The 16515-nt window shown below is 44.8% G+C and overlaps 1 protein-coding gene across 4 annotated transcripts in view; it reads right to left on the reverse strand.

The window, feature by feature from the left end:
* Window positions 1-829: 829 nt before the first annotated feature.
* Window positions 830-16515, reverse strand: part of IQCE (IQ motif containing E) — a 43884-nt gene continuing 28198 nt past the window's right edge. For all 4 annotated transcript variants that reach the window (XM_054993583.1, XM_054993582.1, XM_054993581.1 and 1 more), the window contains 7 exons: window positions 16011-16113; window positions 12953-13117; window positions 11204-11227; window positions 9564-9665; window positions 8331-8452; window positions 7812-7930; window positions 830-4101 (listed from right to left, as the gene is read on the reverse strand). In XM_054993583.1, coding sequence (XP_054849558.1) covers window positions 3938-4101; window positions 7812-7930; window positions 8331-8452; window positions 9564-9665; window positions 11204-11227; window positions 12953-13117; window positions 16011-16113 — 799 coding nt within the window. In that variant the 3' untranslated portion in view covers window positions 830-3937. The remainder of the gene's footprint in view (window positions 4102-7811; window positions 7931-8330; window positions 8453-9563; window positions 9666-11203; window positions 11228-12952; window positions 13118-16010; window positions 16114-16515) is intronic.

Raw genomic sequence — 16515 nt, forward strand, 5'->3', positions numbered from 1 at the left:
GGGAAAAAAACCGACATGCAGCCCTCAAGCTATCGATATCGCACTATTTTGGAAGCATGATGGTTATACTTATGCTACTTGCGCAATGTTATGAAAGTTATCCCAAAGTGAAGTCTACTTTTCTGCGGTGATATATCTGTATAGCATCTAAGTTTTCAACAGGTCATAATAGTTAACCGTATAATAATTCTGTATTTCATCTCTATATGTATTAAGCTGTGTTATTAATTTAATAAAGAATATTAAAAAAGACTTCCCTCCTGGAAGTGAGCCCCAACAAAAATAATCTAGGCAGCACAGAGAGCCTCCTTCTACATAGCACTGGTACTTTCGGTTTCGTGATCTTATTATTTATATTTATTTATTTAATTCAATTTATATTCTGCCCTCCCCGCATCAGCAGGCTAAGGGCGGATTACAATCTTGCACAGACCCATGTAGGGCCCAGTTCCAGAGCTGACAAAGAGCTGCTCAAACTCCAAAGGAAGCATTTTCTGCGGGACGGCTTGAGGATAATAATAATAATAATAATAACATTCGATTTATATACCGCCCTTCAGGACAACTTAATGCCCACTCAGAGCGGTTTACAAAGTGTTATTATTACCCCACAACAATCACCCTGTGAGGTGGGTGGGGCTAAGAGAGCTCAAGAGAACTGTGACTCGCCCAAGGTCACCCAGCTGGCTTTGTGGAGGAGTGGGGAATCAAACCCGGCTCTCCAGATTAGAGTCCCGTGCTCTTAACCACTACACCAAACATAAGCTGCACACTTTCCTGATTGCAAAGACGGAGACAGTAAGGAAGTCAGTGCTTGTAACCTCCTAGCCCCAGGAGATGGAGGATATTTATTTGCTTCACTCATCGTCCACCTTGTTTGCTGAGCCTCAAGGCAGATGACTTAAAAAAAAATACAGTAAGAAAAATGTAATAATACAATAAGCACATAAACTGTACACATTGTGCAGTGGTAACTGGTTGTGATCTAAATAAATCAAACTCAATTTATTAGAGTATTTAAAAAAATAAGTCGTTTAAACATTTACACATCCACTGCACCTATTTGAGAGTTACATTTCCTACATCAGACATGACACAGGATTTTCTGTCACCCCATCCTAGGATGAGAATTAAGTTATTTGGCCTGGGGTGTGACCAGTAACACACCCCAGATACAGGCACTATAGCTCACAATACATAACATCGAAAACAACACAATGCCAGGACAAATATTTTGCATAAGGTTAGATCCTGTTCAGCATTAACAGAGCAATACCACATAAATGCCGACTTTCCTGCCCCTCCTCTGCTGCTGCAGTGGTCCATTCCCCTCTTGAGTCAGCAGATCCCCAGAATCGAGGGGGAGGTCAGAAGGGGGGGGAGGGGTGCTGTAAGAAGAGGGAATTGGTAAAAATTGCCTTGCTCCTCTTCCACAAGCAGGTGTGCCTACCCGCAAGGGGGCAGGGTATTTGGAATCCAAACTGCAGCTGCAGAGAAAAGGCTGATCCCAAAGTAAGCTTCTTCCTCCAAGCACCAGGATACGGTAGATTCATATGCAAGAAATGTCCCCCTGGTCTTCAGACAGTATCTGTTACTGCTCAGTATACATCAAAGCTGCAGCAATTTCCACACCAGGGACAGTCAGCTGGCAGGACAGATCTGCCACCTCCCCCTTCTCTGCCGCGGCACTTTTGTGACAAGATCCACCCATGTCCTCCCTTCAACTAGATTTTAACTGTTACACGGCAAAGCCATTCCACCTGCCAAAGACATCCCTTCTAGCGTACACATTTCCAGCACCTTGAAATGTGATTTATGCCCTCTTGCTACGTGAGAAAAATTGGGCTTGGTTTCATCTCTGCATCCTTTTTGGACCTCGCAGCTTTGGGAACCATGCATGTTGTTGTGGAGGGTCGGAGAGCTGTGGCTGGCATCTCTCTCTGCTTTCTGGTTGCAGAGTGGCGGGGAGACAATCAATAGAGTGATCAATGGGGAGAGCAGGCCCTCTGTCTTCGGTCTGGAGAGAAGATGAGTGATGGCAGTTGCTCTTTCATACATCAATCAAGATGAGCCACCAAGACATACATAGTGACTGAGGGGAGGATGGTGGATCTTTCTCGTAAAAACCACAGTGTCTTCCCAAGTTAATTCTCTGAAGAAGAAGTGGAGAAGACAGCCATGCAAACTCACTGGTGGAACTGTAGAAGGCAAAGACAACTTTTGAGGGGCACACATCACTTAAGGCTAAAAATTGTATGTATGTATGTATACATGTGTATAGAAATGCTCTATGCCAATTAAGTATGACCACATGTGTAAGATTTTGAGATAAAGGTATGCCTCTTGCAAGACAGAGACAGCCAGAAGATAAAGGAGTTAGGAACCTTGTTCAGTTGATACTATATTCTTTAGCAAAAGCCAGAAATGGCTGCTAATTCTATTATCTTCTAACTTGCATGGCAAAATGCCTCCCCTCTTTGCTGAAGATTTGTTTTTGCTTCTGAGTCTTTGAAGAGTTTGCCTCGGAGCATCTGTGGTTCGAGTGCCACAGGAAACTCCAGACACTGGTGGTGTGTTTGCATTGTGCATTTTGGAATCAATGTGTTTTAGGCCACAAAACAACTTATGAGGGGGAGAGGAGGTCACTCCAACTGATTTTTCAGGGGCCATCACTTTGGCCTTACAGTGTGCCGTTCCAACCGCACAGCACTGTCTCATGCTCTTATAGTGAAACTTAAAAGCCCCCCTGCCCCAAACACAAGCTGAGGGCCGAAGACACACATTTTTTAAAAAGGCAGATGCTTCCTCAGAGTGGCTTCTGTTGGGCCTACAGTCCCCCCCTCCCAGGGGTCACTTCGTAGAAAAAGAGCTGGAGGAACTCATTAGCATAACTCATTAGCATATGCCACACCCCCTGACATCACCTATCCTGGTTGTTTTGGACCCAATCCTGGCCATTCAGGACTAAAATTGGGCCCAAAATGGCAAAAAAGGGGCTGAAAATGGCCAAAAAGGGGCCCAAAATGGTCAGGATCGGGCCGCTGATGAGCGGGAGAGTGATCCACCACCCGTCAGAGGCCCGATCCGGGCTGTTTTGGCCCAAACCGGCTGTCAGGTGGGGGGGGCACCTATCATGTGACCTCTTTGGGGACCTGCCGGAACTGCGTTCCGGCACGTTCCCCCTCGAAATGAGCCCTGCCCCCTCCACTCCAAAAACGTGTAAAGAACCAGCAGGGACAGAACGGTGCCTGTTGAACACGAGCAATTAAGAAACGCATTTAACGACGGAGGGGCAGTAGCTCAGCAGCAGAGCATTTGCTTGGCATGCAGAAGGTTCCTGTTTCAATGGCCGGCATCTCCAGCTAAAAGGATCCGGAGATGCGGAAGACCTCCACCCGAGACCCCGGAGAGCCTCCACCGATCCGAGAAGACAAAACCCATCTTGACAGACTAAGCGTCTGATTTGTATGAGGCAGGTTCATGCGTGTTCAAACCGTGGGCCTCTCCAACATCCTTCAAAGCCATGTAGCAAAAAGGGGCCGTAACTATCTATTGCTTTCCCCCCAAACTTATCACTGGCAACTCCCTGGGCAACACTGCCTGGCCAAACAACAGGAAAACATCCATGAGTGAAAGAAGCTGACAGAATCCTGAGGTGGCGGAATGGACCATGTTAACCCAGGCCGCAGCTAGAAGTACAGTTTCTGAATGCTCAAAAGTTCCCTGCAGGGAAAAAAACAGCACATCAAGCGTAAAGCTTCTAGCTCCTCCCGCCCCCTGCTGTCGAAGTCTTCTATTTGCAAGGAACTTTCTATGCAATGGAGCATTCCAAAATGCGATCCCCATCGCCACTCTCATCTGCAGTCTGAAGTGTTACAGTCAGTTTTGCCCCTTCGTTCTCCAGGATGTGTAGACCCGGCTGGCTATCCACATGCAGCTAGGAGCGCAAGAGGGAATGTGACAGCGAGCTGCTGAAATCCAAAGGTGTTTTTTTCTTCCCTGGCGACGGAGACACGGTGATGATATCATCGGAATCATCCGAATGAGCTTCATCTGCAGGTGGCAAAGGAGAGGGCTGCAGGCAATGCGGGGAGGACGTGGCTGAAATGAAAACAAAGATGCAATAAAAACAAAGGACCCAAGTCCCTCTGGGAAGAACGATGCTGTCTGGGCCATTAGGTTTCCAGAACGGCCTCCAGTTATGAATAATTCTGATTTGCTCTTTGGGCCTGGCACCAGGCAGCTTCCTTCCCTTTCTGTGTCAAAGCACGGCCGGCACAAAGATCAGCAGCCACAGACAAGGCTAAGTTATCTCTCCCCTCCTCAAGTATTACGAAGCCATCACAAACAGTTGTGCTGTAAGGGGGGGGGGGGGTTGGTGCTGAAGAACACAATTGCCGTACGAGTCGTTTATCACTAATACAAAATGATAAATAATAATAATAAAAAGAGGGAAAAATAAGTTATCACATAGAAAGCCTTTATGTGTTTATGGATTTGGAAACTGGCAAAATGAATTAATGTTCTGGGCTGTGCGTATGTAGACTCCTGAGCACCTTCCTCCCCCCAAAGACCCAAAACCTTTCATGGGGTCTGAGTGGCTGCAACATGTGAACTGGGAGAGGCACTGTGAACAAAGGTGCACAATCTCTGCATCATGCATGGCCCCCGGCAAACTGTTGCTTGGCACTCTCTGTGAGGCTGCAAGTTACCTCGGCCTGCTGGACTGCAAATGTATCATTGGTAGGTCCTTAAAGTATTTTATCATGTTCGTCAGCTGTTCTAATCAGACCTTGTTGGTGCCCTTTTAAGCACGAAAAATTCTTGTTTAAGCCAAGTACCATACAGTGAATAGCGTTCAAGAAACATATACAAAATCTGTATTCTCGCTTGGATATTGTTTGAGGAGGAAAAATGCTTTTTACAAAAACGAGCAAACTTGGGGGACTCTGACTACCCACATGCATGTGTGTTCCTTACGTCTGGAGTCAGAGAAAGGGATAGATGTTTGAGCATGATGTATGGACTCACCATGCAACAAAAAGACTAAGAAAAGATTGCTGCCACCAGGAGTTCCAAAATAATTTAAAATTTCCCCTTTAATAACATGCCCAAGAGTCAGGCTCCTTTGTGGTACTATGTGGCCCAGAGGATAGGAATAGGATATGGGAATAACAGATACTATGGGATAACAAAACAAAACAAACTTTTATTTTTACACTTATCGGTTTCACTACAGTACTTAAGCTTGCTGGTTTCAAAGAGTGTTATCTGTTCTTAAAGTTTCTTTACATAGGTCCAGCCATTCAGATCTTCATAAACTTTCTCTCTCAGGCTACATTCACAGTTTTGCCTGCTTCAGATATCAATTTCTCACTCAAATACACATAGATTTTCTCTCAGGCGCGCGCAGAGTTTGCCTGCTTTAGATAGAATGAATGGGTTCCTCTCAGACACACAGAGTTCAGATTTCCACACAGGTGATATTTCGCTCAGAAATTCACAGATACGCTCAGGCTGCACACAGCTTGTCCATCTTGCCCTGATTCAATAATTCTCTCAGAAATGCTTAGACTTGCTCAGGCTGCACACAGCTTGCCTGCTAAAATCAGACTGAATCTTTTTTCCCCACTCAGTAACTGAAAAGCAGTTCACTCCGCCCACGCTCAGTCATCAGCCAATCATCTCTCACTCATCCCTCTCTTTCACGCCCCCCTCTTCATCTATACCACACCAAGCATTTAAAGACACGCACGCGCACACACTTAAAATCAAATCAAAACAGCTCAGATGTCAGAATTGCACACATGCACACGAGCCTTTGAGTATGTTAAAGGAAGGATAAAAAATGCACTAAATAGTAAAAATAATAAATAATATGTCCTGTCAAATCAGAGGAGATAGTCTGAGAATACTTCAGCAAAGTGGTGGTGTACCAGAGCCCTCTTAAAAAAGGACATAATTTGCCAGTAAATGATAAAGAGGATGAAACATAATCTACCAAAGACATTTCGGTAGTTCTCAAGACTGACTAGTAAATGTCAGAAACTCCTGCTCATTTATCCACTAGCCTCACAAATGTTGTATGTAAATGACAACATTCACATTTTCTGATGCACACCAGTTTGGTGCAGTGGTTAAGAGCGCGGGACTCTAATCTGGAGAGCTGGGTTTGATTCCCCACTCCTCCACTTGAAGCCAGCTGGGTGACCTTGGGCTAATCACGGCTCTCTGGAACTCTCTCAGCCCCACCCACCTCACAGGGTGTTTCGTTGTGGGGATAATAAAGACATACTTTGTAAACTGCTCTGAGTGGGTGTTAAGTCATCCTGAAAGGTGGTATATACATCGAATGCTGTTGTCGTTGTTATTTCTATCTCTTGAGGTTACAAGATAGGAGCCTACTCAGAGTGTGAATGGAAGGTAACCATTGATAAATATTAATAGGCAAAGCCATTTATTTTTGCATTACCAGTTCAAGTAATAAATAACAACAATGTAACAGACAACCCCATCTATCCTCCCCCAATGGGCTGATCTTTTCTTTATGACTGAATTGCATCTTGAAAAGAGAGTCCTGAGGAGCAGTTAAGCGGTTAAATGATGATAGTTATTAACCTTCACAACATCCCCCTTGAAGTAAACAGTAATTGACACTTACTCTGCGGCCTGCACAAAAAAAATCAATGTGATGCAGCAGCCGTCAGAGATAACCATTAGGAATCAATAACGCAGCTGTTCTGCTGCAAGACAAAGGGCTACACAGCCCCAGGTGGGTGCTGCAAGCCCCAAAGGTGGAAAGTTGTGAGACAGACCCTAGGTTGCACTGCTGATCTGAAGCACATGCAAAGATGCCCCCAGCTGATGATGCAGAAAAATGGGGCAGGCATCGTATCACTGTGCAGAAAACAGCACTAGCTCAAAAACGGGGGAATAAACGTGCTGCAGAAATGTGAGTGGATGATACCCTATGAAATACTGTATTCCTCTCTGTGTTGGGTCTTGTTTTAAACTGGTCTCTACTTTTAACACCCCCACCCCATCTTTCCATTGTGTATATAAATTGGTCTGATACATTTTCACTCCTATGCATCTGACAAAGTGAACTCTGGCTCACAAAAGCTTCTGCTGGAAATGATTATGTTAAATCTTTAACTTGTTTTATTCTGCTGCTACAGACAAATATGGCGACCCTTCTGAGAATTGTCATCTATGGGTGGAACCCATATGGGCACGCAGAAATAGGAGAATCAAATGAAATATTCAGATTGTTTCATTTGACCCATGTTTCTGCATTCTAGTTTGAATGGTGAGATGCCATTTAGCAAGAGGGTTCAGAAGGAATGAGCAATTCAATTTCAATTAGAGCCTGCATGTACATCAAATATAATAGCTGTAATCTCCCTGAACTCTGCTGGACTATAAATCTAGAAAATAAATAATGTAATCCTGAAATAATCTAGGAGGGAAATTCATGGTGGGGTTGGTTGATTGTGCCTCCAAAGCCCCCTCCCTTGGGGCATGGTCCACCGCCCAGAGGAAGTGCAAATGGAATACAATAGATGCTTTGTGGATTCACTCCACAATGGCTACCAATGAACTCAAGTGCATTCCTGCTTGCATTTTATGAGACAAGTGCCCCATGCCAGGCAAAACCCAGAAAACATTTGCCTAAATTTGACAACGGCCGAGCTTTTCTGTTGTGGCACTGACTAACGTTAATTTGCGCCGGGGATCAAGAGAATCCACAGCATCTTTTTTTTAAAGCACACAAATGCCCACTCAAAACCACTCCAAAAAATGATATTTACCAGGATTCGGCACAGTGAAGACTAAAGGGGAATATTTGAACGGTGACCACACTGACTTCCCCTCTCCAGGATCAGCAGCTAGGGAGAATGTCTCTCTCACTGGGTTAGAGATTGGCAGCCTGCAATATGCAGAGAGAATGGGCAACAGTCATAAAACAGTCTACCAGTAGAGACTAAAGTCAGAAAGACATAGTCTTTAAGATCTACGATAAGGACACGAAAGAAGTCAGAGGCTCTAAGTCATGTCCAAGCTCTCTGTTACATCCATCTTTTCATTTAATTTCTCCACGGAAGGCATCCAATGGGATTTAAAGCTGTGTGGGGAAGTATATTATGGGAGTAGGGTGATCAGTCTTGATGTTTTCTGGAAGAGGCTGGCCAAAGAATATATTAGAAATTAATGCTAGTGAGCAAAGTGGCAGACCACGCATGGGGCATGCAGAAGGCCCCAGCTTTACGCCTTTCCCAACTCCAGTTAGAAGGATCATGTCACGTGAATACAACCTGCCCTAGGCTTACCTTTCCTGCGTGCGGGCAGTGTGAGCCCTGAAAACAGACTGGATAAGCCTCAGGGCCTCCTCGTCTGCTTCAGTGCCCACAGTCATTTGTGAAGGGAGGGGCTCACACAATAATCCGGAGTTCTGGAAGCAGAAGCAGAACAGGCAAGCATTGGCTTTTGATACATTCTTTGGCACCCCAATGCTGAGAATTTCCACCCTCAGTTCTAACCACCCCGTTTTCCATCAACAGCAGAACCCAACTGTCTGCTTTTGAACTAGAGCTGTCCAGGATGCTACCAGATTCCTGCGACAGCCAGTCAGGAAGCTGATCTGCGCATCTTGCTAAATGGAAGAATTGTAGATACAGGACAGCAAAAGGATTAGAATGCAAAATATCCAAACTAGTCCTGTCTCCTGATTAAATAAATCTTAGGCTGAATAAATAGAACGAGTTCTAATGAACTGTCCATTAATTAAACCTGCAAACACCTGAATGCTAGTAAACCAACAGTTCTGAAGAAAGCAAGCATGGGTTCATTGTTTTTAAATGAAGCCTGCATGAGATGTGGACATCTTGGAAGAGGATTCCCGTCTGGTAGAAGAGACATGGGCAGATGCCTCTGACAAGATTAAACCTGCAGCCTTCAGAAGATCTTAGTTATGATAAGAACTAGGGGGTCAGGAAAAAGCTCTGACTTTATGCTAGCCTCTCCTAAAATAACAGCAGCTCCTCTTTTGGCCAAAGGGTAGTTTGGTTGGGTTCTTTGAAAGACAGGTCACCTGTATAAACATGAGACTGGGTTTATCTTTAACTTTCTGGCAGCACCAGAATTCCCTTTTGCACAATATCAGGGAAAGGCTTTTCCCCAACAATTAGACTTTGGTTCAAAAAATGCAGGAAGTTAATGTCAATGATAAAGACTGAGGTGAGTTGTTGGGAGAAGAAAGAGCCATCTGTAGGGAACGCATTTGCATCCCCCGAGGAAAAATGGCAGCATTCAGATGTCGCAACCCATTGCAATTATACTGAGATCTGCCACAGTAAGCATTCACCCTCTTCCCATCCACAGTATGGAATAATTTGGTTATCAAAATGTAGCAGCAACCAAAACAGACATCTGGGTCTTTGTGGCTGACTGGCAGGCAGCAGACCTTACTGGGGGTCGAAATGCATGCACTGTGGCTTGTTTGCCTATAATGGAAAACTGGCAGAGGCTGCTGCGTCTGACTCCCTCCTGACCCCGATGGTTACCTCATTTCCAGTGCCAGGAGAATGCTGACCTTGAGCATTACAGGCTAATAGTTTCTGCCGAGCTAAATGTCCCCTGAAAGCCGCCTGGAGCACAACGGCCACCTGACAGAGAAAAAGATAAATGGACATTAGCTTCTTTGAAAGATGACAGCAACAAATTAAAGCACAGCCTGAGGGAGGAGAGAAAAGCATCCCAACGTACAGGATTGCTTTTCCTTGGGTGAGAAACGTTCCCCTGCCGATCAAGTGGTAAACCTAAAAGCTCATTTTTGAACCTAGGCTCAGAATTATGAAGAGACCCACTAGGACGCAACTCCCCGCAGCGGGCCTGGGAGGGGGAATATATCTCTGCAATCAAATCTATCAAATAAATGCAGTTAAGTGAAGCTTAAGGAGCCCACGTAGCTCTTATGCACCTCTCCATGATGAGCACAACCCAACTTTTGCAAGAGTAAAAACAGGGTAATATGTAGCACAAAAAGAAAAATACATCTTGTATCGTTCCTCTTCAGTATAATGCCATCAAGCGGCAGAATCCAACTTTTCCTTGCTGCAGTTACAAACCTTTTCCGGACAGAATATATACAGCCCAAGTCTTTGCTCACTATTCTCTGCCTACGTCAAATAGACTTGCCTGAAATGAAGAGCACTGGGACAGATGCAGGATATGAGCAAAGGCCAGCAAGGAAGATCAGTATCCCCTTACTGATGCCTTCCCCTCTCACCCCGGGCTTAGGCTGTAAAAGGGTAGAAAATATCAGGGTGGAAGAGAACTAGAAGTTTGCCTCTCAGGACCTCAGAGCTTAAAGGAAGCTGGCAACTGCAAGCATGAATTGCTCATAATATCATACTAATCTGCATATAGTGGGAGTTTCCAGAAAGCCCCAATGCAAAGTCATTGTGGGTTCGGTTGTGCACACAGAACTCAGTGGTTCAAGAAAGAGACCGCTCTTCCATCTAAGTCAGGAAATGCTCTATATACACACTGGCTGGCACTGGTTGTACCGAAGCCCTCCCATGATAGACGGGGGCACCTCTATTAAGCATGGTTCCACTTGCTAGGTTTCTTGCCTTGAGGCCTTCTGACCTCAAATTACCCTTTAGTCTCAAATGGGCTGTAACTTAAAGCAAGCATTCTTAGACTTTTTTGTCCTGTGACGTCAATGGAGAAATGTGCAGATGAAAGGGCGAGAGCAAAGGATTAATGTTCAAAATTTAGGTGGAAAAGGGGTCAGGACACCCAGCACAGTGGGAGCATGGAACATGTGCTGCGGTAAGGGGCATGTCAGAACAGTATCACAAAGCACATTCAATGTGACTTCCCCTGTAATCTGCAGAGCATTTTCATGGCAATAGAAAAGCCTAATCTTGACCCAGAACACAATCAATCACACCTTCTTAGGGACTGAAAGCACAGAATCCACAGTAAGGAAATGCCAGCAGGTGGACACAGAAGCACTCAATCAGCTGATAACATGTTGTTGGGCTCAACTGATGACCTCAAAATTAGCTTAGTTCCTTTCAACCATGTTTCCGGGGCCCTCGGAGGGTGGAGGAGGGCACCTGGCCACAAATGTACATGCTTTATGCCAAAGCCATACAGTTCTCTGACCTTGTGCATTGAAGTTACACATACTCACCTTATCCAGTGCAATCTCATCCATCTGAAATGGAGAAACAGTAAATTAAAATAAAGTGTTCCTCCATATTTTGAACAGCATTCGCTCATCTTCCTTCTTTCTTACTGCCTTTTCTAAGGATGCATACCACTCAGACTCGGACAGGATGCAGGTTTTTCAGCTATGGGGCAAGTTCTCCTTTCCTCAGCCATCCCACAAATCTGATTCCAGCTCCTTGTATGTACCAGAAGATCCTCCACCCCACCCTGGTACCAGGCAGATTTACCCAATTAAATTATTTGGCACTATTTAAGAAAACAGAAATAATACATTTTGTTTTCTTTAACTTGCTCTGGATGGGGATATGGGAGTGCCTCTGTGAATGTCAGAGGCAGGGGAAAGCGCTCTTGTGACCGACAGGAAGATCAGCCAATCAGTGTTCTGTACAGCCAGCTTGTTCTGAAAACATGAGTTCAACTAAGTTCTAAAGTTTGTACATCTGTTCAAAAAGGGGCAAGCACAGGTCCACAGAAGGCTTGCCACATGAACAAGGCACAGTTACATATGCTCAAAACCATTTCCCATCTTCTGTGATAAGTTTTCTTGTTTTTCTTTCATTTGTCATCTCCAGAGCCAGTTTGGTGTAGTGGTTACGAGCAGCAGGACTGTAATCTGGAGAACTGGGTTTGATTCCCCACTCCTCTGCTTGAAGCCAGCTGGGAGACCTTGGGTCAGCCACAGCTCTCCAGAGCTCTCTCAGCCCAACCCACCTCACAGGGTGATTGTGACTGAGGATGATAACACACACTTTGTAAAGCGCTCCGAGTGTGGCATTAAGTTGCTCTGAAGGGTGGTATATGAATCGGATGTGCTCAGAAGCTAAGTCTGAAAGCCCTGTAAGAGTGTCCAAATATTCATACATTTTCCTCTGTGGGCTGTGTCAACAGTTGTAACCTTAAATTGCTCAAGTCATACATGGTATCTAAACATGATCAGGATTACTTTGCCCAGCACATCATGGGCTACCCACAATCCAACTTAGCATATATAGCGCTGTTGGTGTTCAAAGTGCCTCATATGCATGTTCTCAGTAGTCCTTACAACACTCCTGTAAGGCAGACAACTACTGTTATCCTTACAGCGGAGATGGGAGGCTAAGAATATATGGGAGAGGGAGAGGGAGAGGGAGAGGGAGAGGGAGAGGGAGAGGGAGAGGGAGAGGGAGAGGGAGAGGGAAGAAAAAGAAAGAAAGAAAGAAAGAAAGAAAGAAAGAAAGAAAGAAAGAAAGAAAGAAAGAAAGAAAGAAAGAAAGAAAGAAAGAAAGAAAGAAAGAAAGAAAGAAAGAAAGAAAGAAAGAAAGAAAGAAAGAAAGAAAGAAAGAAAGAAAGAAAGAAAGAAAGAAAGAAAGAAAGAAAGAAAGAAAGAAAGAAGCTTCTGCCCATGACTGATGCAAGTGAGATTTGGACCACTAGGGCTATGTCAGCTTCAAGGCACCCACATTTATGCAAGTCTGGGAGTATTCAGCAATTCTACAAAACTGCACTGAGCAAATGCAAAAATCTGTACTGGATACATTAAAAAATAAAACAGGTTTCTTACAATTGTAAAGACAGGCCTGAAAATGTGGGGAGCATCCACAGGAGCCCCAAAATGCTTTTGTCAAAGGGTTTTGCTAAACTTCGCCTCCTCTCAGCCACCAGTTCTGTGCTCAGCAACAGCTTCTTCCCAGGCCCCAAAGGAAGTCCCGGTAGGTGGCTGAAAGAGCATCACCTTGGTTTTATATTCCTTCCACCGTCTCTGGATGATTCGAGCTGCTTGTTCCTTTCTGTGATGAGCGGGAGAACACAGTGGAGAATGCCTTGAGTCCGAACCCCTTGAACGCAGTGCACTAGCTGGATGGGACAGGCAGCTGCTGGTCGGCGATTCTGGCTGGCTCTTAAAATAAAGATCAGGAAGAATACGAGTGAACCACCAGCAGGTAAAGAGACAAGAGAACCGCTGCTTCTTTGCGGCACTTTGGAAGGACAGAATAGTAACAACGACATGGACCCCCTTGAGTCATCACAGATCAAAGACTAAAAAAAATTATATCTGTCCATAGAACTAGGCTTTCTGGCATTTCCCCTCACCCCCATGCTGCTGCAGCTCAAAATACCCCCCTTGTGCTGCTCCTGAGGGTCCTATCCCCAGAAACTTCATTTTGAGTTTATTTTGGGCTGCAGAAGGAAGCTCTGTGGGAGCTCTGTGGGAGCCAAGCCACTGTTTAGGGAGGAAATTAGTATCTCGATAACAAAACAGGTCAAATTGTGAACTGCATCCAAATGGAGGCCAGGAGAGAGGAGTAGGGTCAGGCAGAGCAGGGAGGGGAGGCTAGAGGGCAAAAACTGGGTTTGCCTCTGCCACAGTATCCATTGGCCACGCTGTATTCCGAATGCATAAATAACGGCACAGATTTATACCTTCTCAGCATGATATAATAAAAGATAAATTTGAATGCTGATGCAAGATGGCTAGGGAAAAGTTGCGCAGAGTCCCTTTGGCAAAGGGTACAGCCAGTTTAGAAGTGGACTTTGTTTTGAGAAGTCTGAGAACTACAGCAGTAAGCCCAAGCAGGAGAACAGAGCAAGATTTTGCTGTCCGTCAACTGGATCACAATGCAAGAATTGTGTACTCCAATGTTCCTAAATTAGAGAGTTAGGAAGTTAAAAAACCCATATCCTGTTTAACTGGAGACAGATGGGTGCCCTGAAGCCATAGAGTTTGAGAAAGTCTCCTTCCTCAAACCAGGGACAGTTTTTGTGATCCCAAAGTGCTACAAATTCACCAAAATAAACTCTCCAAAAGGAATTCGCCAAAAGGAAAAAAACAGGCAAAATAAAAGGAATTATGCAAATGTGTTTGATTTGCATCATTTTTACAGGTCTCAGAATTCTGCATTCTTTAATTTTGGGAATAAGGGGAGTAAACATAGTCCTAATAGCAGCAACGGATGCAAATCCTTCTGCTCTTTTAACCAATAGTGATATTATTATAGAAAGAAATAGGGTTGTAGACTGACAAGTACCTAGGGGTTACACTAGATCCTGTGCTGCTAGTAAAAAAGCAAGTTAAGGCAGCTGCAAAATCACTTTCCACAAACTTAGTCTAGCTTGGAAGATGGCCTCCTACCTCAACACAGCTGATCTGACCACCTGGATCCATTGCAATGGTAACATCGAGAATTGACTACTGTAAAGCACTGAACATAGGTCTCCCCTCTAAGTTAACTCGGAGAGTCCAGTCGGTACAAAACATTGCAGCTTGATTATTATCAGGAGCTAGAAGGAGCATGAATGTCACCCCCATTCTTCAGCCTCTCCATTGGCTACCTATCTGCTATTAAGCTCAATTCAAGGTTTTGGCTATCGCATTCAAACCTTTTCATGGCCTTGCTATATATCTATGGTACCACCTCTTTATGTTCCACCATAATAGCTTTGCTTATTAGAACAGGGCCTTCTGCAGATGCCACCTTGCACATGGGGATAATCAACAGCTGCTTGTACATGTGTCTTCTCTGTGGCGACTCTCCCCACCCACCCATGGAACAGCCTACCAGAAGAAGTCAGGAAGGCTCCCATTCTTCTGGCTTTCTACAAACAATGCAAAAATAAATTATTCAAGAGGGCTTTTTCTCAGATAGGAGGGCTGTACTATAAAGAAGTAGTCTCAAAGAGATGCATAAGTAAAGGGATAGAGACTATAGACTTTACTACTATGTACTGCCTGTTGCTGTAAGTATGATCCTGTTGTCAGTCTTAGAGCTGCTTGTGCTCTGCTTTAACACTTCTTCAACTCTGAATTGGATTCTTGCTAGTTTAAAACTTTGTAAATTGCAGCCCAAGCTCTGCTCACGACCTGAGTTTGATCCTGGCGGAAGCCGGGTTCAGGTGGCCGGCTCAAGGTTGACTCAGCCTTCCATCCTTCCGATGTCGGTAAAATGAGTACCCAGTTTCCTGGGGGTAAAGTGTAGATGACTGGGGAAGGCAATGGCAAACCACCCCATAACAAAAGTCTGCCAAGAAAATGTCATGATGCGACGTCCCCCCATGGGTCAGTAATGACTCGGTGCTTGCACCTTTACCTTTTAAATTGCATTGATACACCCTATTGTTTATTGAAATGTCTTTGAAACTGACTGTACTGACTCAATCTCTGTAATCTGCACTGAGTCTCAAAGAGAAAGGTAGACTATAAACAAAGTAAATAAATAAATAGGAGAACACAAGAGGAATGAAAGAGAAAAGGAAGTAAAAAGGAACAGAGCAGAGAACATCAAGGGAATGGGTAATTGCTGAGGCTGAAGGAGCAGACAGAAAGGAATAGGAGGGAAGGATGTGTCAGAGGCAGGAGAGGGAAGGATGGAGAAGAAAAAAGGAGAGAGAAAGATGAGGCAGAGGACAGGTGAGCAGGCAACTCCAGGAGAAAGTATATCCTTTGTGTAGGTAACAAGCAAGGTTCATCCCTGGCAACTCCAGTTTGAAGAAACTGTGGTAGCTGACGTGACACAAAACTACTGAGTCAAACCACTAACCACAGTCTAATCAGAGTCTACAGCAGAGATTTACTGCGTCACCTATGACCAAATCTTAGTTACAGCAAAAGCCCTCTCTCTCACACGCACATAAGAAATATAAAATCCAACACTTGGCTGAGAAAAAAAAACCTTAAGGTGGCCACGATCCAAGTAACCACAAAAATCACAGTCCAGTTATGTGCAAGAACCCATGAAGAGCCCACAATAAGCTACATCACTCTGTGTGATAAGACACTGTGCCAGGGACCGTACCTGAAAGTGAAGTTCCATGGAATCAAGCCTAGTCTGTCCAGAGTTTACTCCTTGCTTTGCCTCCAGTTTGTTCACCTTTTCTTTCAGTTTCAGGATCTCTTTCCTGCCAAAGCATAAAAACTCATCATTTGAAATGAGTTTATTTGTTGTTGCTGTTGTAGGAACCGTGAAGCCTACAGGTACCACCAGATGCAGCCGTGCAGCATGAGCGGCCCGAACAGCAGCTTGAGATGGACACATGCTTTCTGTGGCACCAAGTATTTCGTTATTTAGATACTTATACCCCACTTTTCTCCCCAGTGGGGGACTCTAACCACCCTACAGCATTGTTCTCCCCTCTGCTGTTTCATCGTCACAACCATCACCACCCCGTGAGGCTGGCTAGGCTGAAAGGGTATGGCTGGCTCAGGATTACCCGCAAGCTTCTAAGGCAGAGTGGAGATTCGAACCTGGGTCTCACAGACCCTAGGCTAACCACAGCACCATGCTTGAGGCCCCAAAGGCA

The sequence above is a fragment of the Eublepharis macularius genome, chromosome 12 (assembly GCF_028583425.1).
Source record: "Eublepharis macularius isolate TG4126 chromosome 12, MPM_Emac_v1.0, whole genome shotgun sequence".
NCBI classification, from domain to species: Eukaryota; Metazoa; Chordata; class Lepidosauria; order Squamata; family Eublepharidae; genus Eublepharis; species Eublepharis macularius.